This window comes from Amphiura filiformis, chromosome 11 (assembly GCF_039555335.1).
Source record: "Amphiura filiformis chromosome 11, Afil_fr2py, whole genome shotgun sequence".
NCBI classification, from domain to species: domain Eukaryota; kingdom Metazoa; phylum Echinodermata; class Ophiuroidea; order Amphilepidida; family Amphiuridae; genus Amphiura; species Amphiura filiformis.
The window spans coordinates 25,595,343-25,615,824 of NC_092638.1; the positions used below are offsets into that span (position 1 = coordinate 25,595,343).

The 20,482-nt window shown below is 38.4% G+C and overlaps 1 protein-coding gene across 1 annotated transcript; it reads left to right on the forward strand.

Moving 5' to 3' along the window:
- The first annotated feature begins 1,579 nt into the window (after positions 1–1,579).
- LOC140164628 (uncharacterized) lies at positions 1,580–15,240 on the forward strand. Its single transcript, XM_072187962.1, has 4 exons — positions 1,580–1,700; positions 8,506–8,605; positions 10,844–10,970; positions 11,791–15,240. Exon 4 carries the CDS (start codon positions 11,795–11,797, stop codon positions 14,702–14,704), a length of 2,910 nt encoding a protein of 969 aa, XP_072044063.1. The 5' UTR covers positions 1,580–1,700; positions 8,506–8,605; positions 10,844–10,970; positions 11,791–11,794; the 3' UTR covers positions 14,705–15,240.
- The last annotated feature ends 5,242 nt before the right edge of the window (positions 15,241–20,482 follow it).

Below are 20,482 nucleotides of genomic sequence, written 5' to 3' on the forward strand. Positions count from 1 at the left end.
CCTTATACCTGCCCTGACCTTTTAAACTACTATGAAATGCGTCTCTCAATGATCAAGACCCAACTTGACCCAACTTAATCAACTCGGTTTGTTTTGTAGCTGTGATGCTTACTTCTGTAGTTCGGTAGGCCTACCCATAATCTGAAAACCCATCAGAGTAGGCCTATATGCACGTGTTCCGTATTGAAATATGTGTTGAAAATAGGCATATTGGTCCGATGAGATGCACCTGTTATCACACTGTAATGCTTTCCGATGCGCGCACTGTACTCCGCGCACAATCATGTTGATACTCCGTGATAACGCACCGCAAGCACGCGATAGTACACCGCGAGAACGCAAACCGCGCGCAAACACAAACGTGATAGCGCGCGGACGGACGGACACTCTGTGATTAGTATTATGATAGCTCATATAATACACCAGGCATAGGCCTACAATATTCTCCAAGGACTCAAAGATGCAAACTTGACATTCAAACTTATTGAAAATGGAGAAAAAATTGCTTATGCCCCTTCTCGGCTTGCCAAAAATATCCCCACCCTCCAATTTTACCCTCCTGGGGGCTCATAATTTATATTGTACAGACCCGCAGGCTCAAAGATGCAAACTTGGCATTCAAACTTATTGAAATGGAGGCTTGCCAAAAATCTTTTCCCCTAATTTTCCCCTTCCAATCCAAGCAAGGGCTCATAATTATTGTACAGACCCGTATATATAATAAGCTTATATAAAATAGGCCTACAATATCTCCAATGACAATGTCCGACTGCCCAGACTCACATGCTCAAATAGGCAAACTTTTGACTTCAAACCTATAAAAATGCACTGAATTTATTCACATTTTGCAAGATGCAAAGTCATGTAAATAAAAAAAAAATCTATGAGTAAACAGGGTCCTTATAAAATTTGAAGCTTCACTACAAGCTACTACATTTTATACTTATAGAATAGATACATTTTGAATTTGTGAGACGTTTAAGCTTACCGGTACCTACTGTGCACTGAGCAAATACGGGTCGTTTTGGGAAAATTATGCCCGGCCGTATTTTGCTTTGTAACTTCACTTTCAGTGAACCAATCCTCCGTCTCAGAATTTTTTAGTAAGAAAACACCACTCCAAACATTATTTCTTAGTTTCAGGTCCGAAAATGAAAAACTCAGCTTGCGACTGGCATGGTTTTGGCAACATTTTTACACTAAAATTATGAGGAAATTTACGTTCATTTTTTGACATGAAGGCGGAATGTAAAACGATGTTTTTCGATATTATTTTTTCAAACCAAGCCAAACCATTAATGCTAATAAAAGCCATGACTGTAGTGCTTATATTCGTCAAGTTAGTTTCATCCGATCGCGTTATTTATAGACAGTAAAAAGGTGAAATTTCAGCATATAGTTTCCATGTACGGACTCTGTTTACATCAAAAAGTGACATTTCCGGTTTGTTTAAAGATCCCGGGCCGCGCATGCGCCGTGCGTTTGTCCTATGTCAAAAAATACCCACCTTTCGCGACGGCCACACTTTCGCAATAATTTAACAAACGGGAAATCCCCTCATTCGTGATGACGTGATTTTACGACGAGCCTTCCAAACAAAATGGCTACTGATCAATCGGTGCATCGATGTCATATTTTCCGAATGTTTTGAAGAATCTTGTCAATCTACCGTGTTATTTTACAACATATTTTAATATCAGGTAAATGGCAACTAACACTTTAATAAATAGGGCCATAAAATAATGTTTTAAAAGGTTCAAATCGGTGATGAATGAGTGCTCAATGAAGTGCCCCCGGGAAGTGCCATGCAACTCAAAATTGTATTGACAAAACGGGATCAAAATTCTGCACCCGAGGCTCCGAGTGAGCTGCACATTCACCATTGAACCCGGGCCATTGAAGACTGAAGATAACTTTATGTAGAGCAATGTTGTATTAAAATTAATAGGTCAGGGGTGGTTATAGGAGACGGTCACATGTGTGCAGTGCTGTACAACACAACTACAGACTACAGTACATGTAGGTAGCCCGAAACATCATGGCCCTAGTTGTTCCTTCCTCACCCATAGAGAAGGACAGTAGTGACAGAGGTGTGAGTACCTCGGGCTACAGTACATGAAGCTGAAGCTGCGCACCATCCACTCATGCACTGCTGGTGCTAGCTGCTGCCTCTATAGCATGTAAAAATCATGATGTGTGTACCAAACAGTAGGGTTGCATGACTTCACCTTTGACTAAATCCTTAATTTTATTTGTGTATTATCATTATGCTTCCGGGGTGGACTTCGATCATTTTTGATGGGGATGTGCGGCTTGAGCTTCTGAACCAAACCCATTTCAAAGGGTAATTTTACTGCAAATAGAGACCCCATAGGGCCTGTCAAAGGATTTGAGCTTGAAAATAGTAAAAGCAACGTATGTTTTTCACACATGGAACTTGAAATTTAAAAAGACCCATGTCTAAAGATTTTTTATTCAAAACATAGACCCATGTCTAAGGATTGTCGGTAAAGTAACCCATTTGGGCAGCACATCCCTGTATAGCGTTTGTACCCCGGTATGCTTGTAGTGATGACTGCAAACTTGCCATGATTACCGATGTACCGGTCATATTGTGTCGGACTCATGAAAATATTTTTGTGTTACTTTGGTCTTGCATTTACCCCCATTCATTTTTCAACTCCCTCTCACCCAATGACCCCTTTTTTGTTTGACTGAACTCCCTCTCATCAATCTCATAACCCCCTTTTTGTTTTCCTGCCACCAAAAGCCCTTTTTTTCGAGAATTTGGAACAAATTTCTGATAATCTCTCACTGCATGACCCCGTTTTTTTATTACTTTAAAGGTTTCCAAAAGTTTCAAATTTTGATGACTTTTTGAAAATTTTATATTCAGCTTATATATATTCACCGAAAGACCCCAATTTTGGTAAGATTTTCCCTAATCTTACAAAAAAAAGCCTCCGCTTTTGGCCTTCTCACCGAAAGACCCCTCTTTTGGTGTCTAGACTCTCACCAAAAGACCCCTACTTTCAAACTGCTGTCTGAACATCCCCGTCACTTCCAGTTCCAGAGTCGAGTGCCCCACCCGGGCCCCCAATAAGTGCGAGTTGAAGCTCCTAGCTAGGTCCAGTTTTGCAGTGCAATAATAGTTTCAGTTGATTATTAGCACATAAATGTTCTAAATCTAATTTTGTTGAATTGTAGGGTGTTCTGGTCATTTCCTGCAAACTGATACTGAAGTTTAAACAGTTTCCTGGGCTAAACTTTACTATACCCTACCACATTTGGCCGTCAGCTTGAAGCTACCCTAGTTTTAGCCCTGCTACACCGACGGGTTGCCGAAACTCAATGATATGATTACATTGAATGATGTATGGATTAACTCAGTGCAATAAATAAATCACTTAATTCAGCAAATTAAATAAACGAACGAGAGAGATTCAAAACAACATTGTAGTAATTTAATTAATAATGCCACTATACAATGAAGAAGAGGAACATTAGTAAATTTTAAATTTAATTAATTGCTTTGCTTCCCATAATCAGCCAGGAATCATAAATCTGCATAATGATTGGTTTCCATTCATTAATTAATTATCTTATTTAAAGAAGAGATAAATAATTATTAATTAACTTAAAACATTAAATAAAAACATCAACTTTAAACAATACTCTGTCATTAATTACCGTATAATGTGTAAATTATGATGCACACGAGGAAGGTTACCGTTGTTGCAGGGCTACAGCGACTTCGCCGTTTGATAATTAATCAATTAATTAACGTTCTTAAACAATCAACTTTTATCAATATTCAGTCATTAATGTTATCATGGTTATGCCCATGAGGAAGGTTATCGTTGTTGCAGGCCTACAGCGACATCGCCATGTGATAATTAATGAATTAATTAACAAACAAACAAACTTTATAAATATTCACCCCATAATGCGATGCCTATGAGGAAGGTTATCGTTGTTGCAGGGCTACAGCGACATCGCCGTGTGAACTTTGAACGACAATTTCTCAACAACCCTACTACCGATTTCCATGATTTTTGTACCAAATTTCTTCTTTTTAAAAGACCTTGCTAAGTATAAGCCTAAATGATAAATATTATCATGATTTCACGTTGTTCATAACGCGCCCTCACTACTCACAAGCTTTACGTTACATTGACCGCATTCTTACGTTCAATACAAATCTGAATAAAGATGGACGATAACAGTTCTGTTTCATTCACAATGTTTTGTTGAACTTGTAAAAGAAATGTCTTATGATGCTTATTTTTGCACCTAATTAGTCGGGACTGTATAACCATTTTCTTCTTAATTAACTTTTCAGTGGTCACGGTCCTGTTTTTATTTATAACAACTGCAAGGTATGAAATCACATAAACCAGTATACGTCGTTCATAAAAGGCCGGCCCCAACCAGTGATAACCAGGTGCAAAAGGCCTGTTTCTTCTTAATTAACTTTTCAGTGGTCACGGTCCTGTTTTTATTTATAATATCTGGAAATTATGAAATCACATAAACCAGTGTTACGTCGTTCATAAAATGCCCCAACCAGTGACAACCAGGTGCAAAGTTATGTGCATTATGCGCTTACCAATGACAACTTAACTTAATATTTCCTCTTGTCAACAAACAAGCAACTCCCCATTTCACATGTGCATCATATCCTTTGCGGCGTCGCTGTAGCACAGCAACAGCGATACCTTCCTCCTCTTCATTACATTTAGTTGATCAAGTCATTACAAAATACGCAAAAAGTCTAGCTTTGCGCCGTCGCTGTAGCACAGCAACAACGATAACCGCGCCGTCGGTGTAGCCCAGTAAAAGGTATAGCTTTGCGCCGTCGCTGTAGCATGGCAACAGCGATACCTTCCCGCCGTCGGTGTAGCCCAGTAAAAGGTATAGCCGGCGCCGTCGCTGTAGCACGGCAACAGCGATACCTTCGCGCCGTCGGTGTAGCCCGTAAAAGGTATAGTTACGCCGTCGCTGTAGCACGGCAACAGCGATACATACCCCCCCTACATTCATTTGGTGACATGACCAAATAAGGTACACCTCCGTGCCACCGGGGTTCGCATACGAAAATAGGTATACCTTCGCGTCCTCGATTTATCCCCTCGAAAAGTCTAGCTTTGCGCCGTCGCTGTAGCACAGCAACAACGACACCTTCGCGCCGTCGGTGTAGCCCATTGAAAAGGTATAGCCGGCGCGTCGCTGTAGCACGGCAACAGCGATACCTTCGCTACCGTCCGGTGTAGTCCTGTAAAAGGTCTAGCTTTGCGCCGTCGCTGTAGCACAGCAACAACGATAGCTTCGCGCCGTCGGTGTAGCCCAGTAAAAAGGTATAGCTTTGCGCCGTCGCTGTAGCACGGCAACAGCGATACCTTCCGTCGTCGGTGTAGCCCCAGACTATGGGTGTAGCCCAGTAAAAGGTATAGCTTTGCGCCGTCGCTGAGCAACAGCAACAGCGATACCTTCGCGCCCGTCGGTGTAGCCCGTAAAAGGTATAGTTACGCCGTCGCTGTAGCAGGGCAACAGCGATACATACCTCCCCTACATTCATTTGGTGACATGACCATATAAGGTACACCTCAGTGCCACCGGTGTTAGCATACGAAAATAGGTATACCTTCGCGTCCTCGATTTATCCCCTCGAAAAGTCTAGCTTTGCGCCGTCACTGTAGCACAGCAACAACGACACCTTCGCGCCGTCGGTGTAGGTCCCTCATAAAAGGTCTAGCTTCGCGCCGTCGCTGTAGCACTGCAACAGCGATACCTTTGCGGCGGCGCTGTAGCACAGCAACAACGATACCTTCATTCACCATCACATCATTATTCAATATATGATACTTAACGTATTTACTCCATGAAATAAATGCTACTCATTCTTAATCAAACCACTCATTATACCCGCATGCGAAGCATGGACGGGTATATTCTTATTCTGTGGTTTCTTCTCCTCCTCCTCCTCCTTTTCCTCCTCCTTCTCCTCCATCAAACACATTATTCTGTCAAGGCTAGCGTTAAAACTACAAAGGCCCTTGGGCCCATATGTGGTACACTTATGGGCCATACCCCGTAGAAGTGCCTTTTGCCCATCTTGGCCCCAGAGGTCAAAGGTCACGGGCCCCAGGGGCCCAAATGTTAAAATACAAAGCATGCCGTTTCTCATCAAATGAAGCAGCCTCAGGGCCCTGAGTTTGTACACTGATAGCCCTAGGGGTACTCTATATTTACAAATATACAAGAGCCCCATATGTTATATATTGTGGGCCCCAAGGGCCCAAATGTTAAAATATGATGCAACAGATTGACAAGCCTAGCTCTATAAGTATAAGATGACTAGGGCTCATATGTGGCATATGTATGGGCCCTAAGTTGTAGATGTGCCTTTTGCCCATTTTGGCCCCATATGTACAAGGCTAGGGGCCCCAGGGGCCTAAATGTTAAAACAAAGGGCCGGCCGTTTCTCAGCAAATAAAGTAGCTACAGGGTTCAGATTTGGTATATAGATAGGTCTTTAGTATTTTATTGTCATATGTATATATAACCCCCATATGTCTCATAATATGGGCCCCAGGGCCACAAAAGCTAAAACATAGGGCCGGCCGTTACTCAGTAAATAAAGCAGCTACAATGCCCAGCTTGAGTTTTCTGATAGTACTTGAGAATTATACTTCAACATATGTACATGAGCCCCATAAGTCAAATATTATGGGCCCCAGGGCCCCAAATGTTAAAACAAAGGGCCGGCCGTTTCTTATCAAATAAAGCAGCTTCAGGTTTCAGAGTTTGTACACAGATTGCACCTGAGAATTATATAGTTATATGTACATATGAGCCCCATATGTCACATAATATGGGTCCAGGGCCCCAAACGCTAAAACAGGGCCGGCAGTAACTAAAACAGCTACATTATTGGAAATACCAGCGGGAAGCGTTAAGGCTGTTCCAGTTAAATTACATACCCATTGGCTGTTCCGTTTAATTTACATACTCCCTCTGAAATGGCTGTTCCATTTAATTTACATACTCCCTCTGGAATAGTTTCCCCTGAATCGTATTGCATAGCCTCACTGTGAGTAAGAGAGACTGACAACAGCAACCTATGGAGAGTAAGAGAGACGACTCCCCTGGGAGGGGACTTTTTACAATTTCTTTATTTTAAGTGCTACGACAGTGCAACCTACATTCAATTAAAGCTTGTGACTTGGACTTTCACTTTTTACACATTTTCTGCCCAATTGGGTGACTTTTTACATTTTTTTTAATTTCAAGTCCTCAGCAAATGAGGACTGTAAGTTTGGGTACACCGATAACATGCGGGTATAGCCGTATTTGTGTACAAATATATAGCCTTCTAGTTAACAATTAACATTCCTCTTATCAATATAACTTTAATCACTATTAACAATCATTGTTAATTACTTACAACAACCCTCTTATCCCTCACACTCATTATTATAATTATTAATTAACTACCATCGCCCTCTAATCCATATTAATAATTAGAATTATATAATCATTCATAATCAATTACAATCGGCATCTTATACGTCACACTAATTATAATTATATCATGCTTATTAACATCATCTTTTGATGCGGTCATCATTTTTACTTGAGTACATTAAAATCTATTACGCATAATTAATACTTCTAAGTCATTATATAATGCAATATAGTTATTTCATTATGCTTATATTAAATTCAAATGACATTACTATTATCTAGAAGTAACCACAATAATTTAATCGTACTATCACTTATTACCTTGATGAATGTAAACTTCATTTAGTCAAACGCCGACATACTTTATTAAAAACCTGACTCATATAATACCTCTAACTTAATTTAAATCTATCCCATTAATAAGTAATTCGCGCCGACGTCGGTGTAGTTTTACCAAAAAAAAGGTGCAGCTTCGCGGCGCCGTCGATGTGGTAGGGTATTCTAAAGGTACTCCGTTTCCTGTCAATGATTTTGTGCATTGTGTGGAATTGTGTAACAAAGTCTCTGTTTTGATTGGTAGTAGGCATGCTAGGCAACACTAACAGTTGTATCTAAAACAAATCGGGTAGTGACTGATCTATATCTGATATTAAAGGCCCATTCAGTGATTTGCTTAAATCCGGATGATCGTAAAAATCATCAAAATTCAGATTTTGGTAGCTTTGTCATTGTCATAGATGTGCTAACTTAGTCAGCTGGTTCAGCCGAAAGCTATTAAGACGAAAATAAGGAATGTACATGAATCTGTAATATGTATATGACAGTATATAAATTAGCTACATGGATATGTATTTGAATGGGGCTTCAACTTCATTAATACTGCTGTTTTCTTCATTTTTTGCCAAATGTTTCATTTCAAAAATGACAATTTGAATGACTTATCCTTCACTTTAAACATGTTTAAGCAATCATAAATAATTTAAATTTTTAGTTTGAAAGTCTCTAAGTTAAAATGGTTTGTTAACATATATTTTACAGGTTTAAAGTAACACATGCAGTGCACAGATAACCTTCAGAGAGTGACCAATCTCAAAGGAGCACTGCAAACACAAGGTTGTTAAATCAAGCAGCTGTTCAAGTAAGTGGCTGCAAATCTTTCGACACTTTGGGACCAAGTTTTGAAAAACAAAACAGTGTTTGACATTAGATGGGCACTTTAAAGATATGGGAACACAAGGGTCTTTACAGCGAAGCTAGAATCCATTTGGATTCTAACAAACGGATTTTAAGAAAATACTTTGGTTTCTTTCTCATTCAAATATTAAATTAACTAGTGTATTTTTAAAACATAATCTACTTAGATTCTTCAAAATTCACATTTACATATGTAAGGGACTTTCAGAGCTGAGAGAATGGATTTTCACTGCATTTCTGACCCTGAACTGAACATTTTATTGAATGTATCTTGCTCTTTTATCTTTATCATTAATTCTGTGTCAGTGTATCTGTGTTCCTTCTTCATTCGGAAGGAGGGTCCCAAATTTACAAAAAGTCAGCGTCAATAAAATTGCGACCCTCCCCCCATACCAGCAACAAAAAATTTATGACCCCCAGTCACCCCACTACCGATATACCTTACCCCCTAAACAGGCTAAAATTGTATTGAAATCAAGTCTATTTGAATAAAATACACAGGTCATTTTGTGACTCCAGTCCCTTCATTTTGGTCATCAAAAATTTTATGACCCCCCCTATTTTTCTTTCCAAAATTGTATAACCCCTCTCCCCGTATATTTGGGAATCTCCCATCCGAAGAAAATGATAGCCCCCTTAGGTGTGTATAAATGTCATATTATTTCTCCATTTTGCATCTTATACAAATTTATATATACATACATATTACCTATGTCTTTCTTTGCCTTGCTTTGCCTTAAATAAGGGGAATGTTTAAGGCAATCTGTCCACGTTCTAGAATTGCAATTGTGTCAGGAGGTAAATAACAGGAAACTGGGTGGGCAACATTTGCCCTCGCCTAGTAAATTATTTTGCCCACCCAGTAAATTTAACTCACCCATTGCCCAAATTATTACATTATCACTCGTACATGTATTAAATGTTTTTAAACTTTTGAAATTTAATCCACACCTTATTAGTTAACAAATTAAAAATATATATTAATATGAGACTTTTCTCTGAAAATCGGTAAAACATATCCAATGGATAAATGTCAACTATAAATCAAGATCTCTGTAAATTGACTTAAGGTCTATGTAAATTGGAGTTTTGACATCTATAAAATGTTTGGAATAATTAGTAGTTTGCTTTATTTTATTTGAGAACTTCAAACCCACGATCCCCAAAAATTTAGGCACATGCTCCCCCTACTCTGTTATTACCTGACTTCTCTACCCAGCTTCTATGCCCCTAGAATACATTATGTGTTTGTTTGTTTGTTTGCTTCTTGTTACTTTCTAAACTGACCTTTCATCTGTGATTCTACCTGGTTCTCTATTATTAAATGTCATTTACTTTAATATGGGAATTGGGAAAACAAAAGGTTTTGTTGGAAAATACATTGTGTCCCAGAAAAAATTACCGAGTAGATAAAATTAAATGTAAGTTGAGAACTAGACATCAAAATCAAAAAAAATTTAAAATGTTAGCGATAGTTTGATCAACAGACGCTTTTTTCATACTCGCTCACCGCTTCCTAAAGTTTGTGTATCTCATTAAATTTAGTCCACATTATTCATTTTATAATCCGACGGTGTTATGTTTTTCATGCTTTCACTGAAGATTTATGACGTTTTGTTTGAGAAATCTTTAATTTCTGTAATTGGAAGCTTTCCAACTTTGATTCTTTAGGTTGTGCAAATATGTTATATTTTAACTTTCCAAAGATCAGTTGAGCCACCCTGTAGGTCAGCATATCATGCATATGGTACTTCAGGGTCGGCCAAGACGGCCATTTACTGCCAAAATGCTAGTAAATGCATCTGCCAAATGCTAGCTAGTAATTAATTTATTGAATACCAATACCATATGGTGGGATACTTGTAACATCTATCAAACATGCCTACCTGGTTAAATACTGGTTACTTTATATTTTTATATTTTTCATTGAAGCTGATTTCTTCTCATAAACAGGTCTAGATTTTAGAACATCAACACGCCGCCAGGGTGCCATTATAGTTGCCCACCAAAAGCTGAGGGAAAAATAAATTAAATTACTCACTCAGTAAATAACCCTTATTTACCTGATATGTGTGTTATTTCTAATTACTTAAATTTACATTAAGTAATTATTTATTATGATATGCAGACAATAATTGGTTTCTTTAAAAAAAATGGTGTCACTTTTTTCTGCTCATAACAGATTAACAGTTGAAGATGGACCACCCCCACCTCTGATATGTCAACATTAGCAGTGGGGTCAAGCAGAAGCTCATCTACATATTATGTAGCTACCCATGTCATGTGACCTGAGCACTGTGATTTAGAAGGTACTTGGCCTATTTGCTAGTTTTTCTTTGTTTTTTGTTTTTGCCATTTTGTCAGTAGTTGGACTGTAACAATCTATGTTTTGTCAACAACTTAAATGTACTCCTGTTGAACATGAGTTGAGTTGTATGCATAGTTTTTGCACAGATATCTGACAACTAACAAAATTTGAGTGATGATATTTTGGTTATGATGACCCAGACATGATTGCCCAGATGTACATGGTATTACATTGTAGCAATGTCTGTCCATCTTTTCTCTGTCTTGTTATGCTGCCAGTCTCTGACACAGTAACAATGGTTGCACAAAAGTGTTTACAAGTACTGTAATACTGAGAATATTAATTTTCATGTAAGGGGAGTAATTCAAATTATTAGCAGAGCATTTGAATACGTTCTTCCTGCATCCATGCATTGTGTTGCAAAGGGAGAATAATATGCCGTAAGTCCATCTACACAAGTGACCAGTTGGTTGAGGGTTGGGAGGGAGCACCATTATAATCATACCACCTTTGTACATTGAGAGTTTAACAGTAATTTTGAACAGTAATAAACATGATAAAGCATTACAAACGTTGGTGATAATGTTATGGTATTTACTAGAAAGTAAAAAGTTTATGGTAGTGTCAGATTTTAAACTCAGAACATCTGATTTTAGCAGAGTTTTTGTTCCACACTCCATGAAAAAGGTCCCTGGAGTCTTACATTTGAAATAAAAATTGCACCTGCACAGTGCACATGCATACCAAATGAAAATTGCATGCTGGTTCCATAAAATAAACACATGTATTTGATTTTATTTCTTTCACTGTTTTTTTACCAGGAGAATGGCAACATCAAATCCTCTTCCTCTACCTACTGATGGCAGCCCAGGGTTGCTGAACTTGAATCTCACAGCCAACTTCAAATCAGGTCATCCAAGTGAGTTTGATCGCAAGCAAGCCAAATGCAAGCTTGAACTTCTCAACGACAATCTTGCTGAGAGCCTGACACGACCACATCGATTCGCAATTAAGAACTTCATTGCGATTCTCACCTTCCAACTTGGGGATGAGTTTACAGCCACAGAAATTCTAGAGGAACTGCTCGAGGAAGATGAACACAACACAAATGCTCTTCAAGATCTAGCTCAAATCTACAATAAGTACCACAGGAAAGATGATTCTCAAAGATGTGTGGAAAAACTGAAGAAGGAATTGGACAAGATCGGCAATGGGGATGATGGAGATGAAAGTCGCATCGGATATGCTCGTTTGCTTGCAGGTAAAGCTCTAGCTTGGGGATTTGATCTCCATCCTGACACAAAAGGTACACATAGGTTGGATACTTCCATAGAGTTGTATGAAAAGGCATTAAAAATAGCCGGAGACTTAATAGATGTAGAAGAAAAAAATGATTGGTTGTACTATCTAGCCCTAGATTATACACGTTTAAATAACATCAAGAAGATGAAAGAGGAAGAGAGTTACAGAAACACCTTTGAAAAGGCACTCCAGTGTATTGTACCCAATAACAATTCTAAAGATGGTCAAAGAAAGTCAGGCTCATGGTGTCTGTTGGGGAATTTATTTTCACAACGTCCTCAAAACTTTGCTACCACTATCCCTGTCATTGTTAATGAGTTTGATCTTCAGCGTTATTGGAAAAACCCAGAGTTGTGTTTTCTTAAAGCACTTGAGTTCAATGATAGAAATGTGATTGCGCGGAACAGACTAGCAAAATTGTATTACAATGACCAGAAAGAGAAAGAAGCCCTAGATCAGCTTAATATGTCCTTGCAGATTAATTCAGGCCCATCCAACCATGATGCTTATCGGTGTAGAGCTCGAATAAATAGGGTTAAATTCAACAAACAGCTCAGACTGAAATCGCAGCCAGACAAAAACCTCCTCCGCCAAGCAGTAGATGACCTTAATATGTGCATCAAATCAAACCCCTATGTAGTTGACATGATACACTTAGCAGAAGTGCATCACAAGCTGTCGTGGAAGGATGGTGAGGATCATGAGAGCAAAGGCCTCTTCAAAGCCTTGCATTGGTGTACCAAAGCTGAAACGTGTCAAGATGGTGCTCTGAGACCTGAATTACATCAACGCAGAGCTCTTGTTTTACAAGATATGGGAGATCATGAAAATGCCCTGAAATGCTTCATGCAAGCCATGGACTTTGAGAACAAGGGCACGAAGTATAACAGAAATTTCCTTTATATGTACAGCAGTATGTTGAAGAAGTTTCACACATCGAAAGAGAAACCAAATCATCTACTGCAACAGTTGGCTTACTGGTTTGTGGAAGGCATGGTGAAATATGAGAATACTAACATCAAGGTTAGTTACTTTGTCAAAAAGTACCCACAAGAAATGCTGAAGGTCATTGAAGTTCTGGCTAACTCAGAGGAAATGGTCCAATTAAAGCTTGCTCAGAATTGCCTGAAAGCTTTTAGGGACATCCGAGTTCAGTGTGATGCAATGCTACTTGGCAGTCTTGAGACGGCAACATCAAATGCCATTGAGGAATGTGAGAAAGCAACTCCAAAAAGCCCTTCAGCCTCAAAACGTGTGGCCAAAGCAAATTTAACTCTGGACACATCTCCATCGAAAAATACAGCTTCATCTGATGCAGGTTCATTGTCAGATCCCATTCTGTTGGAAGGACTCTCCCTAGACCAGAAATCCCACATGACATCACAGGTTGAGCAAGAAGTAGGACATTGTCAAGTACCAGAGACCAAAGAACCTGACCATGGTACAAGTTGTAGTTCTACCACAGAAGCAAACACCTCCTCTTCTGATACATCTGAGGCAATGCACACACACTCACAGAGTGCTGCAGGAGGAACAGAAGTGTCTTCCCCCTCTCAGCTTCCTCCACTCAGCCCTGATAGAACACCCTTATCCAAATTATTAAATACAACCAATGATGAACCATGTAACACAGGAGCTACAGAGCAAGTTCCTTCCCAATCTTGTGGAATTCCAGCAGCTCAGACCCGCCCCTCATCAACAGCACAAAGTCCAGGAGCATCTTCAAGTTTCCCTCAATCAACGTCATCTGTGACCCAAATGTCTAAACCTGCAAGTACACCTGGATCATACCGATTTGGTTTGACAGTTGAATCACCAGATGAATCATCTGAACAAAAGGTGGAAAGAGCATTTGCTATAAGAGAAGAAAACATAACATACTATGCTGTGTTTGATGCTGTGAAACGTATTTTGGACCTGACAGACCTGCGCCTTCAAGAAATTGGTGATCCCCCTGATTCTCCACTACACACAGATTTCAAGTATGATTTCTATGCGATTTATGATCAAGAATGCAAAAAGACAAGAGATTTTGTGTTCTATCATCTACGATCTCAGCTAGAAGAGGGCAAACTTCCATTGAAAGGGTGTATACAAGAAAGGGACTTCATAGTTGGAAAAGAGATCATTGAAAACATGGCTAATGCTATTAGGCATAGCGCAAGAGTGATAATACTAATATCATCAGGATTCTTCAGCAATGGATGGTGTAAACAAGCTCAAAGATTGGCCTTTCTTCCCAAGCACTGTGACAAAGTTTTTCCAATACAACTTGAAGATGTAGTCCTCCCAGAACAATATGATGCCATTCATTGTGTGGATGCAAGGAAAACCATCAACTGGGGTGTGATAAGAAAACAACTGGAACCACCTGGTTTGCCTACTCCACCTTGCCAAACCCACACGCCTCAACACTTTACGGAAAAGTGCTGACCGCTTTGGCCCAGGACACACTATAACTAACCATTATAACATTCAGGGATGTAACTTTATAGAAGCACAGAACCCTAATCAGTCCACATGTAGAAAATGCCATCGCAACCAGGATGAGCCAAAAGTTTTAATACGGTGAACCAAATCAATTATTTTACAGAGCAAACTAATTACTTAGGTGACAAAAGGACTTGAACTCCCATAGACACCAGCATATATCACTGCATATTACTGCCATGAGAACTGACAAGTTCTTATGACAGTCAAACAGCTAGCATGATCAGCTACCATATAGAACAGTGAGTCTGACTGTCGAAAAGTAGGAGGAGCATTTGCTATTAAAGAAAACATAACATAATGGCTGCCAAATGAACTTATATTAATTCAATGTTGCCAATTTAAATGTTGGGCTATATAAAGGTGGTGAAAGCGTGTTAAAAACGTTTTGCATGCAAAACTGCAACCAACAATGAACATTTTTAAAATGTTGTCAAAATTTTATTGTAAAATATTTCTGTTCAAACATTATTGCAAAATATATTGTCAACACTTTGTTATTTAAAAATAACATTACATGTAATGGTATGGTAAAAGCAGCAAAACTTTAAAAATGCTTCATTTTTATTAAAAGGTTTTGTACCCTTTCTATACCTTTTTAAGCATATTTAAACGTTTCAGTAAAACGTTTTTGTTTTGCTGGTCCACATATTTGTAGCTTTTTGTATGCATTTACATGCAAAGGGAAGTAATTACATGCGTGATATAAGTTTATATTATCTACTTCATATTGCAATTTGTATAAAATAACCATACTAATACTCAGAGATACAGGCTGTATCAAAATGATTGGTATTATGGTACCCATCAGCTTTCATGTTTAGGGGCTGTGCAATAATTATGGGTCCTGGGGGATGGTAAAATTGGGAGGACATGAAATTTTTGGCAAACCGAAAGGGGGAAAAGTAATTTTTGGCCAGCTGAGGGAGGGGGGGGCAAGCAATTTTTGGCACACATTCATGGGGTGCCTTTTAAATAAAATGCTCTAAAAAGGCTTAGGAAAACAGTACGGAAACGCTTTAATATGCAAATTTTCCTGTTCGCTGCGCTCGCAACATATATCTAGACCATTTAAAGTTTGCAAATTGGCATGTGCAAAAGGGGGGGCAAAGATTTTTTGGCGGGCCGAGAGGGGGGCAAGTGATATTTGGTGGGCCGAGGGGAGGGGCAAGCAATTTTGGCACGCCGCTTAAAATTCCCCCCCCCTGGAGCCTCATAATTATTGCATAATTATTGCACAGCTCCTTATTGACAAGTCTGCTGCTTCCAAATTTGATCATATTGAAATGGTCACAAATAGTTCACAACCTTTCACAACATTTATCTACAAATTAGGTGCATCTTATGCTGCATTTTGGTATTCCAGTCTTTCTAGAACTTAAACTGATGGGTACCAATCATTTTGATACAGCCTGTATTTGTCTCAATTTTTATGCAGAACCAATGATATGACGCGTGATGATTATCTACTTTATATGTAAATTAAACAATGGTTCATTTTAACCATTACATAGAGAAAAGTATAAGTGGTATTTATTGTATGAGATAAATGTGAAAAAAATACTACTAAGTGCTTTACTCTGAAGTCAGCAACATCAGTGTTGTTGACTGATGACTGACATTTGATTGGGAACAGGAAGCTTGTTATTGGTACCATGTTCAACATAATTAGCTGGACGGTAGCTCATCACACTGCCTTGCGTTATTTTTATCACTGAAAATATCAATTCACTTGCTCAGATTTCTGAATTAACATCAGCTGCTAATGTATTCACTGTATTTAGAGCTTTTATCTATTTAAGCCATTGAAAAGGTAACTTTTAAGATAAAGATAGTAAAGTTAAGATAATACAGATAAAGTTATTAAAGATAATCAGTGAAGTTATTTTAAGTATTAAAATAATGTGAAATAACTTTATAAATGTAACAAGGAAAACTACTTTCCATCTCATTTTTTGTTGAGAATCACAATAGGGAAACAATAATGCGTGTGATATTTATATTGTACTTAATAATAATGTACTGCAATAATATTTTTTATAGCCATCACAAAAAAAAATACTAGAAGCATTTGTTCATTGTCTGGGGCAATAAAAATGTATCTGTGATGACTTTTCTTTACTGAAGGTATTAATTAGAATTTGTATAGCAGCAAAATATACCTGTATTAAAATAAGGGTGTACAATGTAGGTTTCATCATAAGTTTACCTCTCAGATATGTCAAAACTAATTAATAATATAGTACTAATTATAGCCTAATAAATGCATATATCATATATGAGAGTGAAATTGCACAAAATAATGCACACATGTTGAGATGTTGATGCGTCTAATTCGCAAGACCCGCAGGGGGACTGCAATGGACACATCAACATTTCAGTAGAAGCTAGTGCATTATTTTGTACAATTTCTCGAGCAACAAGTGATATGCATTTTATTAACCTCTTATTATTTTTGCTATTTTTGTTGAAAAATTTACTAAAAACTTTGGAAAATGCAAGCAAATATTATGCATCAACCCACAAGAAAAATGAAAGCATTGCTACATGTATGTGGAGCGTGCGCCGGAGTGTGCGCCTGTGCAATTATACAATTTTTATACACACCTCATATTTTACTAACGTTTGCTCTGATTGGTTCTCACTATTTAGGAGTGTATGAAAGTACTTTCAATTACTGTAGCCTCTTGCAACATCTTTTATAGAACTTATTTCTATTACAGGCACTATCAGTGATCTCTGAAAAATTAGGAATAGGGTTGAAAGTAAATGATAAGTCATTCAAATTGTCATCAGGAGTTTTTACATTTGAAAAAAATTGGCAAAAAGAAAGAAAACGGCTGTGTTGAAGCTCTGTTCAGTTTTATGTAGAGCTACAAGTGTCTGTACAGAGAGACAACTCCAACATTGACTTTAAATGTTACCGTTTATAGGTATGGTAGTGTGGTATGTCAGCATGCCTACATGTGTCGATTAAATTTTCAACGATTTTTGAGATTATCTGAATCTAGTGAATCACTGATTGTGCTTCATTCCATAGATTAATGCTTTATATGATAAGCTTTAAACAGTAATAATTGAATATTTTGTTTGCTTGTAAAGCATTATTATATGTTCTGTGGGGACAAATGTTTATTTACAAAGATGTTTTGAAGTGCCATTTTTTTCAATATCATATGCAGCTGCAAGGTACAGGGATGTTATAAATACAAAATAAAGTCACAACATAATATAAGGCATGATTGATAAAAACTATTGTATAGGCACCATAGTGCAGCTGAAGGCAATTCTATAATTATGATACATGCCAATAATAGCATGTGCGTCAAATTATATTATGTATTCCCATGTTGGATATAATACAAAAACTAAACTGGACTCAAAAAGAAACTTGTAATTTTTCACATGGTCATATCTGGAAAATCTGTCCATTAAAATGAACCAAAATAACACACATGATTACTTCAATACTCTGCTATATTAAATGACATGACAATATTGCAAACAGTTATCTTACCGACCATAACTGAAAAATGAAATGGAACTGAACCACTTGCTGTATCACATGTCACAGCCTGATAAGAGTTTAAAGCATGTGAAGAAGTCCAAACAAATGAAGGTATTCGTGAGAGGGTGTTTGGGCGTACGGGGGCGTATGTGTCCATGTTCGCCTATGTCAGGGTGTATTTATGTTCGTTGGGTACTAATGTTATTTTTGTGGGACGTACATTCCTGAGACAGAAATGTCCACATTGCTGTTACAATTGCTTTACACACTTATCAAATGAGTTGTGCGGGTCCAAAAGCTGTTCCATGTCAGTGCATTTTGCTGTTCTGTCAGTTGGTTAACTGAGTCTGCTTGGTTACTGACATGTGTTTAGAGTAAAGTATAATCATGTGTGTAATTTTGGTTCATTTTGGTGGCCAAGATGTTAAAATATGACCTTGTGAAAAAATTTTGAGCCCAGTTTATATATCAGAACATCTCTTCGGATCAGAATGATGGAACCCTTCAGATTCAGTTTCGATCAAATGATACACAACATGATCCGAAAGCAACAGTACAGTGTAGATCCACTCAAAATGACCTGATACATTTATTTAGCTTAGACTATTTTAGAATTATAAATCATAGTCCTTTTTAAGTGGATCTAATGTTGCATTTGCTAGCAGGTCATGAGTGAGGTGTTCCATGTATAATGGGTATTTGATCAACTGTGCATACTGCATACAAAAGTATTGTTATATACGTTGAATTAAGAGGTCATTTCTTCACATTCATTTTTTAACATATTGGGCTTTTTAACTAATTAACCTCATGAGAACTACATGTACCTGCCGATTGGCCAAAAAGAAGTTTTCATTATAAATTGGCCCATGCAATCAGCAACATAATGTTAGAATGATTTCACCGCTCCAAAAAATTGGGGTGAATTATTTGCAAAGCTCCATTCTGATTGGTGAGTAAATTGAAGATATCATGTTATTGACCAATCAGAGGCAATGTTAGATGAGCAGGTAGTGCAGTAAGTGCACAGGGGGTTTAACTAACAAAACATGGCAAACGCAGTGTCTGTACAATATATTACACTCTAATGACAGCCTATTCATTTTTTATGCCTCCACCGCGAGGCATACTGTTTTTGCAATGTCCGTCCTTCCGTCCATCCGTGCTTCCGTCCGGATGCCATATCTCAGGCATGGATGGGCGGATTGACTTCAGATTTTCAGGATAGGTGGGTCATGGTCAAAAACTCTGGCTACTTTTTTTTGGGTGAGGTTCAAGGTCATATACTGAGGTAAAAGGTCATTTGAGGTCAGGGGGCTCATTTTCCTTATTTACCTCTTTTCTCTGAGACTAGGGGTCGCATGTTCTTCAAACTTGGTGGGTGGGTGCATCTTGACCCCAGGCAGAACAAGTTTGTATTGGTTAGTGGGTCAAGGTCACCTGAGGTCATGCAGGGGTCATTTGAGGTCAAATTAGCAAAACTGTCATATGGCCATGAAACTTGGTAGGTAGGTACAGTCAACATTTAGAGCCGAATTTTTGGAGGGTCATTTTGGGGTCATCCGGGGTCACCCAGGGGTCATCTGAGGTCAAATTAGTAAAAACTGTCGTATGGGCATGAAATTTGGTGGGTACAGTCAATATATAGAGCCAAATTTTTGGAAGGTCATGTCGGGGTCATCCGAGGTCATCCAGGGGTCATCTGAGGTCAAATTAGTAAAAACTGTTGGATGGGCATGAAACTTGGTGGGTACTGTCAACATTTAGAGCCAAATTTTTGGAAGGTCATTTTGGGGTCACCAGGGGTCATCTGAGTCCCTCGCGACATGCAAAAAATGGGGTGGTGAAAACTGTCATATGGGCAAGAAACTTGGTGGGTACAGTCAACATTTAGAGCCAAATTTTGGGAGGTCATTTTGGGGTCACCAGGGGTCATTTGAGGTCAAATTAGTTAAAACTATCATATGGGCATGAAACTTAGTGAGTACAGTCAACATTTAGAGCCAAATTTTTTGGACATCATTTTGGGGTCACCCAGGGGTCATCTGAGGTCGAATTAGTAAAAACTGTTGGATGGGCATGAAACTTGGTGGGTACAGTCAACATTTAGAGCCAAATTTTTGGAAGGTCATTTTGGGGTCACCAGGGGTCATCTGAGGTCAAATTGGTAAAAACTCATACGTACATGAAACTTGGTGGGTACAGTCAACATT

Excerpts from the sequence above, each read along its gene's own strand:
- LOC140164628 (XM_072187962.1), top strand. The coding sequence starts at position 11,795 with ATGGCAACATCAAATCCTCTTCCTCTACCTACTGATGGCAGCCCAGGG.